Source organism: Aquarana catesbeiana, linkage group LG09 (assembly GCF_042186555.1).
Source record: "Aquarana catesbeiana isolate 2022-GZ linkage group LG09, ASM4218655v1, whole genome shotgun sequence".
Classification (NCBI taxonomy): Eukaryota; Metazoa; Chordata; class Amphibia; order Anura; family Ranidae; genus Aquarana; species Aquarana catesbeiana.
In genome coordinates this window covers 159,797,403-159,816,983 of record NC_133332.1, presented here as the reverse complement: position 1 = coordinate 159,816,983, position 19,581 = coordinate 159,797,403, and the positions used below count along the sequence as shown (strand labels likewise).

At 43.7% G+C, this 19,581-nt stretch overlaps 1 protein-coding gene across 1 annotated transcript in view; it reads right to left on the bottom strand.

Moving 5' to 3' along the window:
- Positions 1-15,544: 15,544 nt before the first annotated feature.
- COMMD5 (COMM domain containing 5) overlaps positions 15,545-19,581 on the bottom strand; it is a 33,387-nt gene continuing 29,350 nt past the window's right edge. Inside the window, exon 7 of the mRNA XM_073599304.1 lies at positions 15,545-19,042. Within this exon, the coding sequence (XP_073455405.1) occupies positions 18,941-19,042 (102 nt within the window). The 3' untranslated portion in view covers positions 15,545-18,940. The remainder of the gene's footprint in view (positions 19,043-19,581) is intronic.

The window sequence follows — 19,581 nt, the reverse complement described above, 5'->3', positions numbered from 1 at the left end:
CCAGCATGAAGTGACTCGGGGAACAAAATATCAAAAGTTAGAGTCCATGACCAGGAAACTTCCCAGACTTTTTTTTAAGCAGCATTTTTTTTTTATTTCAATGTTTTTATTGAAGAGTTTTACAGTACATACAAGCAGGCATGGAGCGAGGTATTATTACAGCTCATTCAGTCTTGAAATGCACAACAAGATTATCAACAATATACCTATAAAGTGTAGAAGAAATACAAATAATCAATTACTAACCATAAATCTCAGCTATAGCCCGTAAACCTACAATAGGTAATTAGAGATGAGAAGGTGCTTTAGTATTTCTTGGAGGGCTCTGTGCTGATTTATGTCAAGAGTGTTTCAGTGAGAGCCGGTAGTCAACTACATCACCCCCACACCCCTGTCGGGATCTAACTGTGTGTGGGTGGAGGGTTTGCTTACCTGATTCAAGTGACCAATCTACTTGTCTCTTGATCGTGATCTCTTTTATACAAAATAGGTCATTGAATACGGATCCATCTAGATGTTATCGAACGTTCTTGGTGTGACGGTAGTGTACTAAAATGGCGTCTGTGAAGCCAATGTATAGCTGTATGTGGGGTTGAGGGGAAAGGTGAGGGGTAGGAAGGATATGAGGGTGATGGGGGGTGGGAGTGTTAACCATTTCCGAGCACATGAGGTAGGTGGCGGATTCAACCCCTAAGGTCAAGCTATGGAGTTTCAAGTAGTGAGCTATATTCCGTGGATTCTTTAAAATGAAGCCAGCAAGCCCATATTTTATGAAATTTGGGTGAGGTGTCCTTTGCCTGGTGTATTAAATCCTCCATCTCAGCTATCCTTCCCACTCGACGGAGCCATTCTGGTATGCTGTGTGGGGAGGTAGCCTTCCAGTGGGTGGGTATGCATAGTTTTGCTGCATTAATCAGATGTAGTATGAGGCATTTTCTGTATGCCCCTAGGGAAATGTGTGATGGAGTAAGTATTGGGAAGGGTTAAAGTCCGGAGTGTAGGTCATGATTTTTGAAGTAAGGCAGTGTATCTCCTTAGCCATGTTGCATCTCCAACATAGTGGGGGACACTCCTGTGAAATTTGTGTATTTTATCGGGAGTCCTGTACCACCTTGAATAAATTTTGTATCCGTTTTCCTGTGCGGACACATTCAGAGAGCCCTTGTGGATGCGTGAAAGGATATGATCCCAGTCTTCCTGAGACAGGTCAATGTCCAGCTCCTCCGCCCATTTTTGGCAGGTCAGATCGTCTTTAGTAGAGATCTTAGTGAATAGCAATGCGTACATCTCAGAAATGACATGCCTTTGGGGTTCAGACCGTGTACAAAGGTTCTCAAATGGTGTTTGATCTCTGCTCCAATGGAGGGTCATAGAGGAGCTGAACAGGAAGTGTCTAATTTGGAGAAAATTAAAAAAGGGTATGTCCATGTCCGGGAATTTGGATGAGAGGGATTGGAAGGAGACCAACTCCCCCTTGTCAAAGAAGGAGCTAGCTCTGATGGAGTTTTCTACAGGTCTGTTGATGTTACGCAGGTATTTTATACCCGGTGGAAAGTCCAGATTACGGTCTAAAGGAGTCAGTGGTCCAGGTGAGGAAGCGATATTCATCTTTTTGCAGATAGTACGAAAAATTTGTAAATTGCAAAGTAGGGCCTATTAGGGGGTGTGTCGTAATCTCTTGCGAGGTTCCGTGTGGGCTTATCCAAGAGAAATGATGTATTGGCAGGGGGGAGAATGCCTCCTCTAGGCCAATCCAGTCTTTAAGTCTGTTATGAATGTGCCAATCAACAGTTCTGGCCATATGGCATGCCCTGCCCAGTGATATTTTTGTATGTCAGGGAGACCAATACCTCCCTTCATTTTAGGTGTCACTAATTTCTCCCAGCGTATACGCGGATTCTTGTCAGCCCAAATGAATTTCAAGTATAAGTTTTTGTAAGTAGTAAAAAAAGATGGGGGAAGCTTGATCGGTACCGTCTGCAGCAGATATAAAAGTCTGGGGAGTATATTCATTTTCAAGACAGAAGCCCTCCGAATCCAGGAGAAGGTGCCCTTAATCCAGTCATGAAGGTCCTTTCGTATGGTGTTAAGAACGAGAAGGAAATTTCTGGGGTAAAGATCCACTAATTTGACTGGCAATTGGATCCCCAGGTAGGTGATGGCATGCTTTTCCCAGCTAAACAGAAAGTTCGCTTAACAGTGTGACAGTGCAGAGTCAGGCAAGGTGATATTGAGAGCCTTAGATTTAACACAATTAATTTGGAGGTTGGAGAGGGATTTGAACAGGGAGAAGTCGTTTAAGAGATTGGGAATTGTAGCTATGGGATCCGTAAGGAATAGAAGGATATCATCAGCGTATGCGGCCAATTTGTATTGGTTATTCTTAATCAAAATTCCTTTGATGGCCGTGTTGGCTCTAAGCCTCCGAAGCATAGGTTCCAGCATCAGGATGAATATAATGGGGGATAGGGGGCACCCCTGTTGAGTTCCGTTTGACATGGACAAGGCGTCCAACAGGTAACCGTTGACCCAAATCCTTGCCGTCGGGGATGGGTACAGAGCAAGAATGTATTGTAGCATATGGTCGCGAAACCCCATTTTGCGTAGAGCTTCTGCCTTGTAGCCCCAGGCCACTCTGTCGAACGCCTTCTCCGCGTCGAGGGAAAGGAAAAAAGGTGTGTTAGATGATGACAACCAGTGATGTATGCTGATGGCCTTCAGGGTATTATCTTGTGCCTCTCGGCCGGGGATGAAACCTACTTGATCCAATGAGATCAAAGCGGGGAGTAAAATTTTTGCGTACAGCTTCACGTCAACATTTATGAGCGATATAGGCCTATAATTTGGGACCAGGGTTGCATCTTTGCCCTGTTTAGGTATCACAGTGATGTGGGCCTCAAGGATGTCCAAGTGTTTAGTGGGGGAAGTGGGCAGTGCGTTGAAAGTTTTTAGTAAATGTGGGGTAAGCATATCCGAGAATGTTTTGTAATAACTTGTGGGTAAGCCATCTGGGCCCGGACTTTTGCCCGGTTTCATTTGTTTAAGAGCTTCGATGATCTCTTCCCCTGTGATCGGTTTCTCTAAATTAGCCGCTTCTTCATCAGAGATGGGTCGTGGGCTGTATTGGGTTAGGAAGTCTGCTATCAGTTTCTTTCTGGCTTGAGATGGATCTGTCGTCAGGGGGGTGGGCAGGTTGTAGAGTTTGGAGTAGAATTGTTTAAATTGATTTGCAACGCCGGTCGAAGTTTCTATTTTGTTACCCGAAGGGTCGGAATTAGAGTGGATGGTCGAGGAGGCTTGTTTATTTTGAAGAGCTCTGGCTAGTAATTTTCCTGATTTGTTTCCAAATTCGTAATAAATTTGCTGTGTAAGGGCGTATTTACGTCTGGTCGATTTCCCTAGTTCCTCAAGGAGGTCTTCCCTGGCCATCAACAGTTCTTGAAAAGTATTCTCCGCTACTAATTGTTTGTGTTTCATTTCAAGAGAATGAATGCGCTTCCATAGGTTGGCAATAGGTGCTTGTCTGGCTTTCCGCCTTTTCGCGGCCAAGGATATGAATGCTCCACGAACGACACATTTGTGTGCCAACCATAGAGACATCGGATGAGTATCGGAGGATGCATTCTCCTGAAAGTAGTGATTTAGCCATGTGTTTATTTTATGAATGTGCTCCATATCATTGAGCATGGAGTTGGAGATTAATTGGAACCAGGTTTAAGGTAAAAGGATATGAGGACGCATGGATAGAAGAACAAATTCAATATGTCAATGAAATGGACAGAACAAAAATGTTGGAAAATAACCCTAAAAAAAAATCCCAACAAGAGACACCAAGTTTAGTTCTGGACTCTAATGTACAATACAAAGAGGTATCGAAGATAATCCAATGTCCTTGGCACATTCTTCAGAATGACAGAGACTTAAAGAACATATTTCCAGATCTACCAAACATCATATATAAGAGAGCACCTACCATCAGAGACATGGTAGTGAAATCGGTGGTAGAACCTCCCCCTAAAGCACCTTATTCCTTTTTTACAGGAAAAGGATTCTTTCCCTGCAGAAATTGCTATGCATGTAGACATGCCCAAAAATTTCAGAGCAAAAGAACAGATTTTACAGCAATTACTACAAAAGAGACGTTTAAAATCAGAGATTTTATAGGATGCCATACAGAGGGAGTAGTATACGTGTTACAATGTAGCTGCAAACTCCAATATGTAGGGAGAACCAAGAGAGCCCTCAAAACTAGAATAAAAGAACATATCCAAAACATCAAAAAGGGAAATCCCAAACATAATGTATCTAAACATTTTGCATTAGTACACAATCAGGATCCCACATATCTTCAATTCTGGGGTATAGAAAAATACAAAAGGTCATGGAGAGGCAGCCATAAAATAAGGACTATTAGTGAAAGAGAGTCCTATTGGATACACACCATGCGTACTTTAACACCTAGAGGTATGAATGTCGAATTTGACTTAAACTGTTTTCTTAGCAATTTTTAATCTATCTTTATATTTATTGATTTTATTTACTAGTATATGCATATATAACACTCATGTCTTATGTGAATTTTATTGATCATTTTAAAATATATATATATATATATATATATATATAGTAGTTCCATTTATGTATCAGATTCCATTAAGTATACACCTATATTATTATATCCATTTATTGATCTATTTATCAATGTTTTTTCCAATGTTTTTTCCAATGTTCAATGTTTATTTATAGATAATATGTATGTAATAGGGCATCTCCTTATGTACCATGGTATACGACTGATGCGCCCGTATTAAATATATTGATTTCTAGTTCACTTCTCTCTAAATCATCCCTGTTGACAGAGTCCAACAAAAAATTTACATTTTAAATTCCAATTCCAACATATATTTGGCATCACTGCCATATACCATCATTGATGACAGTTAGAGCCCGATCCACAAAACAATGGCCACGATGTATATTTATCTTCCACCTAAAAGATGGCCGCGCTGATATATATCAGCGGACCACAAGAAAATGGCTGCTACAATACTTCCAGTATTACCATATAAAAAACACACCTCTCTGACCAATCCGGTTCCCTAGATGATGTCACGAGCGGTGATGTAACGCGTAGGGCGTGGCAGAGAGCAAACATAAACCGGAAGTCTAGTAAGGAGGCGCTCTAAACGCCGTTCCAGCTGTACTTGCTTGTTTTTAAAGTTTTATATGTAAGAGACCACCCTGAAGCCCCCTAATAAAATATCATTGTATTATCTAACGTACTACACTATTGGAGGCTTCCTTTTTCTCCCTCTCTCCCCCACCGGGCCGTTGTGCCTCGGAGGTATATTTTTTATCAGGCTAAAGAGCTGTATTAATGGTGGAGAGGAATGAAATAAAGCCAGGATGAGCGGATAAGAATGGTCTGGAAAATACAGTGACGTGATAAACAGATATTCTATGATGATGCCTATTTTTATTATCATTAAGGTGAGATTTCTGAGAGCCTAAAAGGTATTTTGAAAAATCTTCCATGAGGACCTGTATGAACTTTGACCAATCTGTTTATTTCCACACTGAATCACCTTATCATCCTGTATGGTCAGGACAAAGCCAGTCATCTGTATACTTCATGAACTTGTACCTTAATTGCACTATTATTGAGCACTTGTTTTTTTTTTTTTTGTTTTTTTTTATTATTTATTGATATATATGATCATTCACTATTTATTTATTCAATAGTTATGATTCATGTCATCTTATATGTCATTTTACACTATGTGTGAATAGATTTGAATGCGCAAGATCACTCTTTTCTAACATTCCCATTGAAGTGCAGTGTGAACACTTTTAGATTTTGCAGCTATCTTTTTTAGACATCATCACACATATACTTTGTATATATATTTTTCATATCAATTATTTATGTGTTCATTTTGACTATTACTCACTTATAGCACGAAGGACACTTAGATATTAGGATGGATACTCCTTTGGACTTGGAGGTGTCGTTAGTCGTGTGAAACACCATTGGGTAGAAGGAATTATGAAGTTTGGGGACATTGTCAGATCTGAAGTGCGTTTCCTGGAGAAACACCACATCAGCTTTGGCCTTTTTTAGGAGAAGGAGCAGCTGTGACCTTTTTTGGGGGGTATTGAGACCCTGATATTTAAAGAGTATAGCTTGACATGAGGGGGAGGGCCTCCGGTGCTGAGAGGGGTCATGATGTTGGGGAAATGTCACTCACAGCCTATGCAGAAGGTTTTGGAGCTTTAAAAAGGGGTGGGGGGTGGGGGGAGGCAGGAAAGGAGCGTGGACGAGGGTTCGGGGTAGGGGAAACCTACTCCTGATCTATGAACCGATAAGGTGTGGGACCAGCCCTTCCTTCTAGAGTAGAGAATTCGGTATGGTACAGAGTAAAGGTAGAGTGCGTCGACCTTAGGAAGGCACACTCTAGTATAAACTACTGTGTGGGGGTTGAGAGAGATCACTCGGGGAGGATAAACTCGAATATCATGGTGAGCCGCCGCTATCTACTCCAGAGACAGGTATATGGACAGGTGTAAGGGAAGCGTGCGGGTTGTATATATGTATAAATATACACATAAACACATATATAGGTGTGGTATATCCTATATTCCTGGTCTGTAGATCATGAGCCCCTACTGGTTGATCCAATCTCCAGTGGTAATCGCCTGGGTTATGCAATATTCGGGTGGATACGGTGTGTGTGTCACACTGCTGTCTGCGCAAGTCAAGTCAGCAATGAGAGTGGAATAGAAGAACGTAGAAAAACATAGAAACACTCATAATGGCAACCATGAGAACATTAAAACAATGCTAATACCTTTCTAAAGACGTGTCTTTTCTCCCGAAGAGGCAGCACACAATCTTAAATACACATTTTAAATTACAGTTAGAGCACCCCTCAACTCTAGCTACAGCAACAGGTTATGCCGTACATATATGTGACCATGCTCATTAGATAAGGTGGCCTAGATGTGTGTTTGGCACTATCTGGTGTAACCAGGGTTAGCGATGACATCTCCAGGTTCCCGGAGAGAGATCGGGTCAAGCGCCCCCGGGCCTAGGGACTATAGAGGAGCTCATTGGAATATGCATTGCATGTGAAGTTGCATAAGTAGCTAGGACGAGGATATAAATTGTTATCTTCCAGTGAGATACAAAACTCTTATACCACACTAACGTTGGAACCTGAGAACTATGTGACCAGTATTGTGTGGGAATGTAATGTGCTGCCCAAATCCAGTACATGAAAGCTATAGGTATATCTGCGTGGGGATGCTGGAGACCATAAAAGGTGTGGGGATGACCCTAGGTAATCAGAGCCGCATTGCGGGAGGATAGGTGGGATGATACAGAGCCCATAATGGAAGCAAATGTGGTGAGTGTAGGTGGGAAGGGTCCTCTCAATAGATGAGGTACCCTGGGCCCGGTTACGAGGTACAATAAGAACGAGAGGAATCCAGCATGCCCTTAACTGTTCATTTGTTTAACTCGTGTGACCCATACCTATAGAGTAAATAAAGCCCAGTCTCCACATGACCTGGAGACCTATAAACGAAGGGCGTTAAACATTTAAACAGTCCGTACTGGTATAACCAAGGGCACACCTGCTCGTAACCTGTGGGGTGGTGTGATAAAGCGCTGCAGGGCGCACCATCTTAGAAAGGCAGTGGGATCAATCAGTCATTGATTGTATGTGGCGTTTACATCTGCAAAAAGCCTCAAAAGGGTCAGCACCGCCCGTAACCTTGGCACTCTGTAGTAGATGCAACTATACATACAGGATGTTATCCCTTGTGCTGAGGAGAGTAGGGGAGAAACAAGAGTCTTAAATGGCAGAGGGAGCAGCTATATGCAGGAGGACCAAGTGGGATCAAGTCAGAGGAACAGGAGAACAAAAGAAAGGATCAAAAGCGAACGAAGCAAGGGGAAGAGGAAAAAAAAACAGACAAAGTCACGAACTTAGCTGTGTATTCTTTTCAGTTTGCAGGAGATTGTCCATGGTAAGATCCCAAGTCCCGTCTGGCCCTTGTTGATCGCGGGGAGTTGGTCAGGCTGCTTCCATTGTAGGAACTTCTGGTGGATGCGTGAGACCTGGAGCCTGAGGTGGACCTGTGTCTGCGATACCTGGTGCTTTGGGCTTCCATCGGTTCCTCTTGTAGTTGTTCTCTACTGGGCGGTTGGTGGCGGTGGAATTCAGCATACTAATTCGGAACCTCCATTACCGGGATGTCCAGGGTTTCGCAAAAGGATTGTAGCTCTTCAGGTACTCGTAGCAATGCTGTGCGGCCGTGGTTGGTGGCAGAGAGGCCAGAAGGGAATTTCCACCTATACTGTATGCCCTTGGCGCGCAGGGTGTCCAGCAACAGCTTTAGGTCTTTCCTGTGTTGCAGTGTAATACCAGAGAGGTCCTGATATATGTTGATGTTAGCGCCCCCATGTGAGAGCTGTATTCTATTTCGCGCTTTGCGGAGTATTTCCTCCTTTAGCTTGTAATCCACTATACAGCACACAACATCTCTGGGGGGGGTCGGTTTCTCTTCCTTTGGGCCTGAGCGCACGATCGATACGCTCCATTTCCACTGGTGTCTGCACTGGTCTGTCCAGCAGGTTATTAAACAGGCCAGTAACAGTAGCAACAAGCTGTTCAGAATCAACTGATTCTGGCAAACCTCTGACACGCAGATTATGACGTATGCCTCTATTATCTAAGTCCTCCACATGACGCTGGAGGTCTCTCAATTGCAGGGTGTGAGTGTCTACCTTTTGGGTCACTCGACGGAGGACCGTTCCGTGTTGTGCTGACACCTTTTCCACATCTTGCACCCTGTTAGCAATGGCGCGGATGTCTAATCTCAGGTCGGCTATGGCTGCAGACAGGGTCATGCCTTGATGTCTGCTGCCACTGCTCTCAGATCCAGGAGGCTAGGATGCTGCTGGTGGAGGGTGGCCTGATCCCCTGGCTCAAACAAGGGGATAACAGGTGGTGTGGTCAGCGGTGATGGCACTGGGGTCTGTGTCGGGGTCTGGCGGGATGCCGCCATGTTGCTTGTCTGAGTGCGGAACAGCTCAGGAAGATTTTGGCTGAGGTTGCCCTGCTGTCTCCATGGAGAGTGGGATCGGGAGGCGGAGGAGTTTCGCGATGCTGTGCCCATAGTTAGAAAGCGGGGCGAGCTTTGTGGAGCTTCCGTAAGAGCGGAGAGGCTGGATAGCGACGGGAGCTCTTCTCTCAGGTGACCATCTTCCAGGGAGGTCAAGCCACGCCCCCAACTTTCCAGACTTTAATCCCATTGAGAACTTGTGGTCAATCCTCAAGAGGCGGGTAAACAAAAAAAACCCCACAAACTCCAAGCATTGATTATGAAAGAATGGGCTGCCATCAGTCAGGATGTGGCCCAGAAGTTGATTGACAGCATGCCAGGGCAAATTGCAGAGGTTTTGAAAAGAAGGGTCAGCACTGTAAACATTGACTCTTTGCATAAACCATATGTACTTGTCACTTAAAGCCTTTGATCCTTTTGAAATGCTTGTAATTATACTTCAGTATACCATAGTATCATCTGACAAAAAGATCTAAAAACACTGAAGCAACAGACTTTGTGAAAGTTAATATTTGTGTCATTCCCAAAAGTTTTGGCCACAGCTGTAAGGGAGACCTCTGCACTGTGTACAAAGTGTATAGAGATTCCTGATTAAGTGTAATGAATTAGCTACTGCCAGAGAGTCAACTGCTACACAGAATTGATACAATGTTGCAGAGGCAGAACTCTGTCAGTTTAGGACAGGGTTAGGCAACCTTTTGAGCACAGTGTGCCAAATTTATAACAAAAAAAAGTCAACTTCACACTCTCAATCACGAAAAGGATTTTTTTAATAAAGTAAATGCTGTAACTACTTTAGTAGTGAGAATTTAACATCCTGTACTCTCACGCCTCCGATGAGCCCCAATTCCTGCAACTCCACACCTCAGATCAGCCCCAATTCATGCACCTTCACACCTCAGATCACTGTCCCTCCTGCTCATCTGTCCCACCACTGTACCCCCCTGCTCATCTGCCCCACCACTGTAACACCCTGCTCATCTGTCCCACCACTGTAACCCCCTGCACATCTGCCCCACCGCAGTAACCCCCTGCTCATCTGCCCCACCACTGTAACCCCCTGCTCATCTGCCCCACCACTGTAACCCCCTGTATATCTGCCCCAGCACTGTACCACCCTGCTCATCTGTCCCACCACTGTACCACCCTGCTTTTCTGTTCCACCACTGTAACCCCCCCTGCTAATCTGCCCCACCAATATTCCCCCTTTCTCATCTGCCTCACCACTGTACCTCTCTGCACATCTGCTCCACTGCCATACTCCCATGCTCTTCTGTCTCACCGCTGAACCATCTTCTCATCTGTCCTAGCACTGAACTTATCTGCTCATCTGCCCCACCACTGTACCTCCTGCACATCTGTCCCACTACTGTATCCCTTGGTCTTCTGCCCAAACACTGAACCCCCCCCCCCCGTTCATCTTTCCCATCACTGTAACCCCCTTCTCATCTGGCCCAACACTGAACCCCCCCCCTGCTCATCTGTCCCACCACTGTAACCACCTGCTCATCTGCTCCATCACTGTACCCCCCCCCTGCTTTTCTGTCCCACTGTCGAACCCCCTTCTTATCCCTCCCACTACTGTACCTCCTGCACATCTGCCCCACCACTATACCCCCTTACTCTTCTGTCCCACCACTGTAACCCCCTTTTCTCATATGCCCCACCACTGTAACTCCCTGCACATCTGCTCCACCACCGTATCCCCATGCTCTTCTGTCTCACTACTGAATGACCTTCTCATCTGCCCCACCACTGTAACCCACTTTCTCATCTACCCCACCAATGTACCTCCTGCACATCTGCCCCACCTCTGTTCCCCCTGCTCTCCTGCCCCACCACTGTAACCCCCTGCTCATCTGTCCACACCAATACACCAACTTTCACATCTGCCCCACTGCTCTACCCCCCTGCTTTTATGTCCCACCACTGAACCCCCTTCTCATCTGCTCCAACACTAATCCCCCCTGCTCATCTGGCCCAACACTGAACCCCCTGCTCATCTGGCCCAACACTGAACCCCCCTGCTCATCTTCCCCTACAATATACCCCCTGCTCTTCTGTTCCACTGCTGAACCCTTCTCATCTCTTCCACTACTGTACCTCCCTGCACATCTGCCCCACCACTGTACCCTCCTGCTCATCTTTCCCACCTCTGAACCCCCCCTGCTCATTTTCCCCACCGTTGTACCCTCCTGGTCATCAGCTGCACCGCTGGGCCCTCTTCTCATCTATGATATGCAAAGTGGTGAAAGGAAGCAGAGATTAGACACATCTACCTGTCCTGGCACACACAACCTGTTGATCCACCTCTCGCATCCTGCCCACGTGTTTGTATGTGATGTAGCTGATGTATGTGATGTCACATACAAGCATCTAGAATGGATACGCAATGATGAGGTCAGGGGCATTTTCTGAAAGCAGTGGGCCTGTGTGCAAGATCATAAGTTGGGCCCCCGCAGCTGAAAAAAAGTGTGGCACTCTGCGCCACAGGAAAAGTTGAATGTGATTTTCATTGTGCTGAATACTGGCTGTGGCTTAAAGGGACACAGAATGCAGGGGTTTAGGAATAATGTCAACAAAGTTCCCAGAAGATCAACAGTAATTCCACAACTGTCACCTGATTGTGGTTTTCTCAATCAGTGAAATCCCTTCTTTCTGAGATTGGTAGTGGCAACCAAGCGAGTCATTTCCTCCAGATGGTGGGTGGGGCTAGCAGGACTGTGATTGAATTTAGCAGTGGCCAATGACAGTCCTCCTCCTGGAAACAGGGACCACAACCCCCCCCCCCCCCCACCGGCAGAACTGCACCCAATATCTTCCCACAAAAGCTGACGATCGCAGCTCCATGGAAAAAAAGAGAACCAAACAATGTTTCCCATCTTTTACCATGTGTGGGAGCACAGTGCCTCCCCCTCAGTGCGGCGTAGGGAATTCTGAAATTGGAATGCATTAGTGTCTCACTGACACTTCCCTGCACTGCTCTGCTGATGGGGAGGGAGTCAAGTGCCGGTGTCTTGCCGAGAAAGTTCCCCCGGCGGATAAGGACCCCCCTGTACTGCGCAGGCGCAGCACTTGTGCAGTAAGAACGACTAGGAGCCGCCGAAAATGGCCGAAGCTGAAAAACTTCAATCAGCTATACACGGCGCCTGTGCCCTGGGTCCAGGTTCAAGCCCCACCATCCAAATGGACCTAGAGGGAGAATAAAAAAGTGCAGAGTGAAGCGAGGTCGTGCCCAAAGCGCGGCGAGCGGCCCTCTGTTATAGGCGCCGTGTACAGCTGATTTCTATTCTATTCGACTTCGGCTATTTCCGCCGGCTCCTCCTGCGCAGTAGAGGGGGGTCCTTATCCACCGAGGGGAACTTTCTCGGCAGAACACCGGCTAAAGAGGCTTTGCGTGCCGGGGGTTGCCGCACCAGTGCCGAGGCTTGCCTACCCCTGCTTTAGGAGGACTGAAAACTTTTGACATCTGAGCAACAGATCACCTAAGGCAGGGGTAGGCAACCTTTTGAGCACAGTGTGCCAAAAAGGTTATCAAAGAAATAGAGAGTGCTACATAGAAAGTGATTTTTTTTTTAAAACCACTCTTTAAATCTTTAACCACTTCAGCCCCGGCAGGTTTTACCCCCTTCCTGACCAGAGCACTTTTTACAATTTGGCACTGTGTTGCTTTAACCGGTAATTGCGCGGTCATGCAATGCTGTACCCAAACGAAATTTGCATCCTTTTTTTCCCCACACATAGAGATTTCTTTTGGTGCTATTTGATCACCTGTGCGTTTTTTATTTTTTGCGCTATACACAAAAAAAGAGTGACAATTTATAAAAAAAACAAAAACAAAAAAACAATATTTTTTGCTATAATAAATATCCCCAGAAATGTTTTTTTTTTTTTTTTTTTTTTAATTCTTTAGCAGTTTAGGCCAATATATATTATTCTACATATTTTTGGTAAAAAAAAACCCCAAAAAAACGCAATAAGCGTATATTGATTGATTTGCGCAAAAGTTATAGTGTCTACAAACTATGGAAAAGATTTATGGCATTTTTATTATTTTTTTTTTTACTAATAATGGCGGTGATATGTGATTTTTAGCGGTATTGCAGCAGACAGATCAGACATTTTTTATGCATTTTTGGGACCACCGACATTTATACAGCGATCGGTGCTATAAAAATGCACCGATTACTGTGTAAATGACACTGGTAGGGAAGGGGTTAACACTAGGGGGCGATCAAGGGGTTAAATGTGTGTTCCAACTGTATGGGGATAGGACTGAGTAGGAGAAGAGACATATCGCTGTTCCTACATAGGAACAAACGACATGTCTCCTCTCCTCTGACAGCACAGGGATTTGTGTATTTACACACACAAATCCCTGTGCTGGCGCTCGTGCACGCGATCGTGACCGCTGGCCATGCACATCGAGTCCCCCACTGTGCAGCAGGTGCACGCACACCCTCTGGCGGCTCTTAAAGGAACCCCGTATATGCAGTGGTGCCATTGTGCCGCAGTATGTGTATGCGAGCCGGTCGGGAACCGGTTAAAGAGATAGTAAAGTCTTGTTTTTTTTGTTTTAAAAACAAACATGTTATACTTACTGGCTCTGTGCAGTGGTTTTGCACAGAGCAGCCCTGACCCTCCTCTTCTCTGGCCCCTCCCTCCTGTTGAGTGCCCCCACAGTGAGAAGCTTGCTATGGGGGCACCCGAGTCAAGCTGTTGATCTGTGTGTTCATACAGACACCGAGCCACGGCTTAGCCCCACCCCTCTATCTCCTCATTAGCTCACTGACTTTGAGTGACAGCAGGGCCATGGCCTGTATGCACACTCACCACACAAGAATCCATTGCTGAAGAAAAAGCATGTTGAAGCTCTTTTAAAGTTTGCTGCACAACATTTAGACAAGCCTGTGAAATACTGGTAGAACATAGTCTGGTAAGATGATGAAACACAAATTGAACTCTTTGGATGCCATAATACACACTATCTTTGGAGGTCAAATAGGACTGAACATCACCCCAAAAACACCCCTATACCAACAGTGAAGTTTGGAGGTGGGAACATCATGGTGTGGGGCTGTTTTTCAGCATATGGTACTACCAAATTTCATATAGTTGAAGGAAGGATGAATGGAAAAATGTACCAAGACATTCTTGATAAAAATCTGCTGCCATCTACCAGGATGATGAAGTAGAAATGGGGGTGGACATTTCAGCAAGAAAATGATCCTAAACACAAAGCCAAGGAGCCTCTCAATTGGTTTCAAAGAAATAAAATATAGCTGTTAGAATGGCCTAGCCAATCACCTGACTTGAATAAAATAGGAAATCTATGGAAAGAACTAAAGATCAGCGTTCATAGAAGAGGCCCAAGAAACCTTCAAGATTTGAAGACGGTTTGTGTGGAAGAATGGGCCAAAATCACACCTGAGCAATGCAGACAACTAGTTTCTCCATAGAGGTGGCATCTTGGAGCTGTCACTACCAACAAAAGATTTTGTACAAAGTATTAAATACATTTCAGTAAGCGTAATACTTTTTCCCTGTGTCAGTCTGTTTTATTACAGAAATTAATTTCTGAATTTATATGTTTTGGTTTCTTTGTATGTATGGATTGCATGGGTTGTTACTGACGTTGCTAAAATTTGGTGACATGTTCAACACTTGTTTTACCTGCTGTAAATTCTAAATCCACTTTTTGTGCACCAAATGCCTTTGCAATGCCAGATGTTACCTAGAAAAAGTAGCAGGGACATCATCTCTGTGCTGCACATAGCCTGTGCCAAGAGCAGAGCTGTGGAAGAAATGGAGAAAGCTCACCCACTACAGACTGCCTGGAGAAAACTACAGCAGGGCCCTGGATACAAGACCAGTCAACCCTGCACAAAAACAGAACAGCAGTGACTGGTATGTATTACAGGAAGGTCCTGCACAGAAGCAGAGTCATGTTGAATTACTGCTCGCATTTGGAATAAATACACAGATTTAAAGCCGATCTGTGTTTTTGTGAAGTTTAAATTGTTCATTTGGACCATGCTGGTCAAAATGAACTATTTACCAACAGGTGCAGCGGCTGTGTGCACTGTACAGCATGTAGCCTCATCTACATTTGGCCTCATCTCATTCTGGCATTGCTCAGGCATTCAGTGAGCATTGTACTGTATTGTACAAATTAATACAAAGCTTCCTCTGACTGAGCCCGTAATCATGACATCTGACCACCTAAGCCAGTCAAAGGAAGCTCAGAAGAAAGGGTTCAGTTTTAGATAGACTGAATGAACTGCATATACGTGGCACATACATTTGTATATACCATTTAGTTTTTTGTATCTACTACTTTGTTATACAACAATAAATAAGCTTTAGATGACTGCAGAGAAATGTACAAAATAAAAAGGACAGATGCACATAAACCTGCATTTATTAGAAAGGTTTTATTTTTTCAAGAATATATGTACAATAGATGTAGGTATAGTCCAAGTAGATGATGAAATATGTTAACATATTTATCAGAGAATGATAAAATTGAATTTGAAAATTGGTCCGATGCTCTGTACCCAAAAGTTGATTTTTCAGGCACGTTACATAATGAAAAACATCTGTGTGACTCTGTGGAAGTCGTCTCTACTTGACATACATTGCCCATACTAGCTCTGAAGTACTAAAGATAAACACGCTCAGTCAATGTACAGCAACCTTTATGCTGCACTTCAATCAAGCCATGACTTTCAACCCTGACTGTTTTGCTTCATGACAGAGACCCTTTAAATGAAGGTTAACTGTATTCTATACATTAATCTAATATTTACATGTTTTAAGAAATTTTTTCTGCAAATTGTCTTATGACAAATCTTCCTGCCTTGTCTCACAATCCTTTTATTTGAGCCACAACTTTCTTTCCATTTACTTGTATGTAATAAAGTGGTATGAGAGACATACAGTCCTCAAAATACTAAAGGGTTGTGTTTATACAGCTCATCACTGAAATCAGATTGAAACATGACGGAGAATGCATACACACCAATAATGAACTGTGCACCGACCACACACTTAAGCCGGCCATAGTTAGTTTGAATCTCAGCTGGCTCAGCAGAAACCGGCCGAGATTCAAACCAACTATGGGCAAGCGGAATCTACCAAAGTCAATCCATTGATCGACTTGGGCACAACCAGCATGTTGGATTATCGGCATGCATTTATTACCAGAGGCTCTAGCCGCTAGCAATAATCACTGTGTTAGCTATGTGGGAGGAATTAGAGCCTGTGGTTGCAGGAAAGAAAATCACCCCATCTATGGCCTGCTTTAGGGCAACTTTAATCCTGTAAAAAATAACTTAGATGGCACATATCTAGCCATCTTAAACCTATATATGTACATGCAAGAGCACATGCATACAAAACGAGCACTACGAATACTCGTTTATTGACTTTTTCAAGCATCATTGGCACAGGAGGCCAGAAAGGTGCTCCAGAAGGCTGAATTTCCTTATGCGTTAGCTAATCTGAGCAGATTTTTAACTGGACACAGAAATTTATAATATGGACACATAGCTTATTTATACTAAAATACAGTGGAGGCATGTGGCAGTTTTGCTTTTATTTACTGAATGCCTGAGGAAGTATGGAGTTTATTTATTAAAGACCTCAGTGCCTAGAATAAGGGTTGTACAGTAACCGATAACAACCAATCAAAATTTGTTTCCCTTCATCTAATGCAGTGGTACTCAACCTGTAAATTACAAGCATTCCAAGGCATCTTACCTTGCTGTCCTCAAGCACCAGCCAGGTGATGAAGAGAAATACTTCAATATATTTTTGTTACAAACACTGGAGTTTATGATCCCTGCTCAGACCACAGATGTTGTGTGGCTTGTCAAGACCTAATAGAAGAAACACTCAGGTGGAAGAGTCAGTGATAGAACTGCCTACCTTTGACAGCAACCCGCTGCATGTTTTTCCTTCTGTCTGTAGACTGGGCAATGCAGCATCAGAAGTCTAAGCAAGAATCATTGTTCTTGTTTATCATATTTGTGTGCACAAAAAGTAAAGTAAGGGTTTCCAATCAGAGAGCCTGGATAGAGGATAGGATAACAACCTGCCCAAAAAGTGGTAAGCTGCTAAGTTGGCACAGTGACTGCAATACTCCTTTCCTCACCAAGTCTTCCAGAAACATCCCTAGCACCTGGATACAATCAGCTCCCATCACAAGTTGGTCAGTGGTGGCTTGGACTGTCTTCATCTTTTTTCTTCACGGTATTCTCTCTGCAATCAGTAATTTCCTCCATAACCAGGGCCGTTGGCTTCTGGCAGCCATCATATTGATCCAAATAGCGGGTAAAACATATGGCGAAAGAATGTTCGTGTGACAGTCAGGTCTTGGATCAATTAGCACTAAATGGAAATGCACACACACCTTGGTGCCCATTTTATGTAAAGGTGAGCAGTTGATAGTTAATATTGCTTCAGTGCCAATATGAATAAATTTGTGCAAAAAAGGTTGTGGCGCTACCTCATATGTAAACCTTTATCTTAAAACATAAGTGCTATACTCATATACACCATATACTAGGACTACTTTCACACTGAAGCGATTTACAGGCACTACAGCGCTAAAAATAGTGCCTGCATAGCACCTGTAAAGAGCCTCTCCTGTGTCTCCAGTGTGAAAGCCCGAGTGCTTTTACACTGGAGCGGTGCGCTTGCAAGACGGTAAAAAAGTCCTGCAAGCAGCATCTTTGCAGCACTCTAGGAGCGGTGTATACACCGCTCCTAAAGCGCCCCTGTCCATTGAAATCAATGAGGCAGCGCCGTCAAACTGCGGGCGGTTTTAAACCTTTTACGGCCACTAGCGGGGGTTAAAAGCGCCCCGTTAGCGGCCAAATAGCGCCGCTAAAACGCCGGTAAATTGGCGCTAAAAATAGCACCGCTTTACCGCTGATGCCCGCCCCAGTATGAAAGTAGCCTTAATGTTTTTTCCTGAGCTTTTCTGCCCGATTAGAAAACTTTTTATTCAAGGCTTTTTACTTTAAAGCTCTGGTGAGTTTGTATTTTGTTCACTCTGCGGTGAAGGTTTCTGATTTTCCTTCTACGGTGGAATTTTTCTGTGAAGATATATTGGAGAAATTGATTTTGACTATATTATAAATGTTTTATGATTTTTTTTTTTCAATGCTGGCATCGTAGGGTATGAGTATAACACTTATGTTTTAAGATGAAGGTTTACATATGAGGTAGCACCACAACCTTTTTTTGCACAAATTTATTTATTCAATTAGAGTGGTTCCTCCACTCTTAAGGGGGCAGCTTCACTCTATATTACATGCATTTTTTTCTGGCGTCATCACTTGTCACTTTATATTCAGAGCCAATATGTGTACTGTAATGTTACTACAATGCTGTGTTGATATCCTTTCATTTAAAGGTGATTTTGTAAAAAATGCAGAATATAATACTTGGACCCTTTAGTTATGTCACAGACCACATGAGGACCACATGTCTAGCCACTTTATCACCAATGATATAACCAGCCAGACTAATAACCGCTTGGTCTGGGCCTCTGCATACTGTTAATTCAGTGCTGCAATAAGTATGGCACACACCGTTACTCTCCACAGCTTCTGTTTTCTATTCATGTACTATCTCCAAAACCTGCGTAGGTATATATATATATATATATATATATATATATATATATATATATATATATATATATATATATATATATATATATATATATATATATATATATATATATAGGCATTCCGATTTGGTACTAGCAAGGCAGGATCCTGTGTAAAGTGCACAATAAAAATCAGTCCTGGATTTTTAAAATGTTTTTTTTCTCCAGGTCATTCATTTCCTTTAGAATCAGAGCAACGTTATATCTCAGTTCCTGGAACTTGGCAACTGAAACCTGGAAAAGCAAACAAATTACATTTTACTAGGCCAATAACTGGCACAGATTTAAATTCAACTGTCACAAACCTTGACTGAACACATTCACAGGAATTCAATAAACCCCCAACAACTACACTCTTTTGGCCCTATGGCGCTTTCACATACCATGTGCCAGATTCAAAAAAACCCCCTGGCGCCTGTTCCATTTCCTAGAAGATGGACTTTAACCTACTAGGCTTCCGGGTAAAGGTTCTGCAGGCCTCAGGCCTAGTAGCAGCGAGTCACCAGAGCCAGTAGAGGGGCTTATTCAGAGTGTGTTCTTCATACCCATTAGAAGAGGATGTGTTATACCCTAATGTAATAACAAGTCGTGCAGGAGGAAACCAAGTGTGCAAGGAGAAGCAAGTTTGGGCAGGTGGTGAAGAGAACTAAGACCATTACTTTTACATGGTCAAAAGTGACGTTTCTGTCCCTCACACGGTGATGGATGGAGATCTCTTAGTAACAGCAGTCTGCATGGAGATGCAGGGAGCAATAGTCTGCATAGGAGATGCA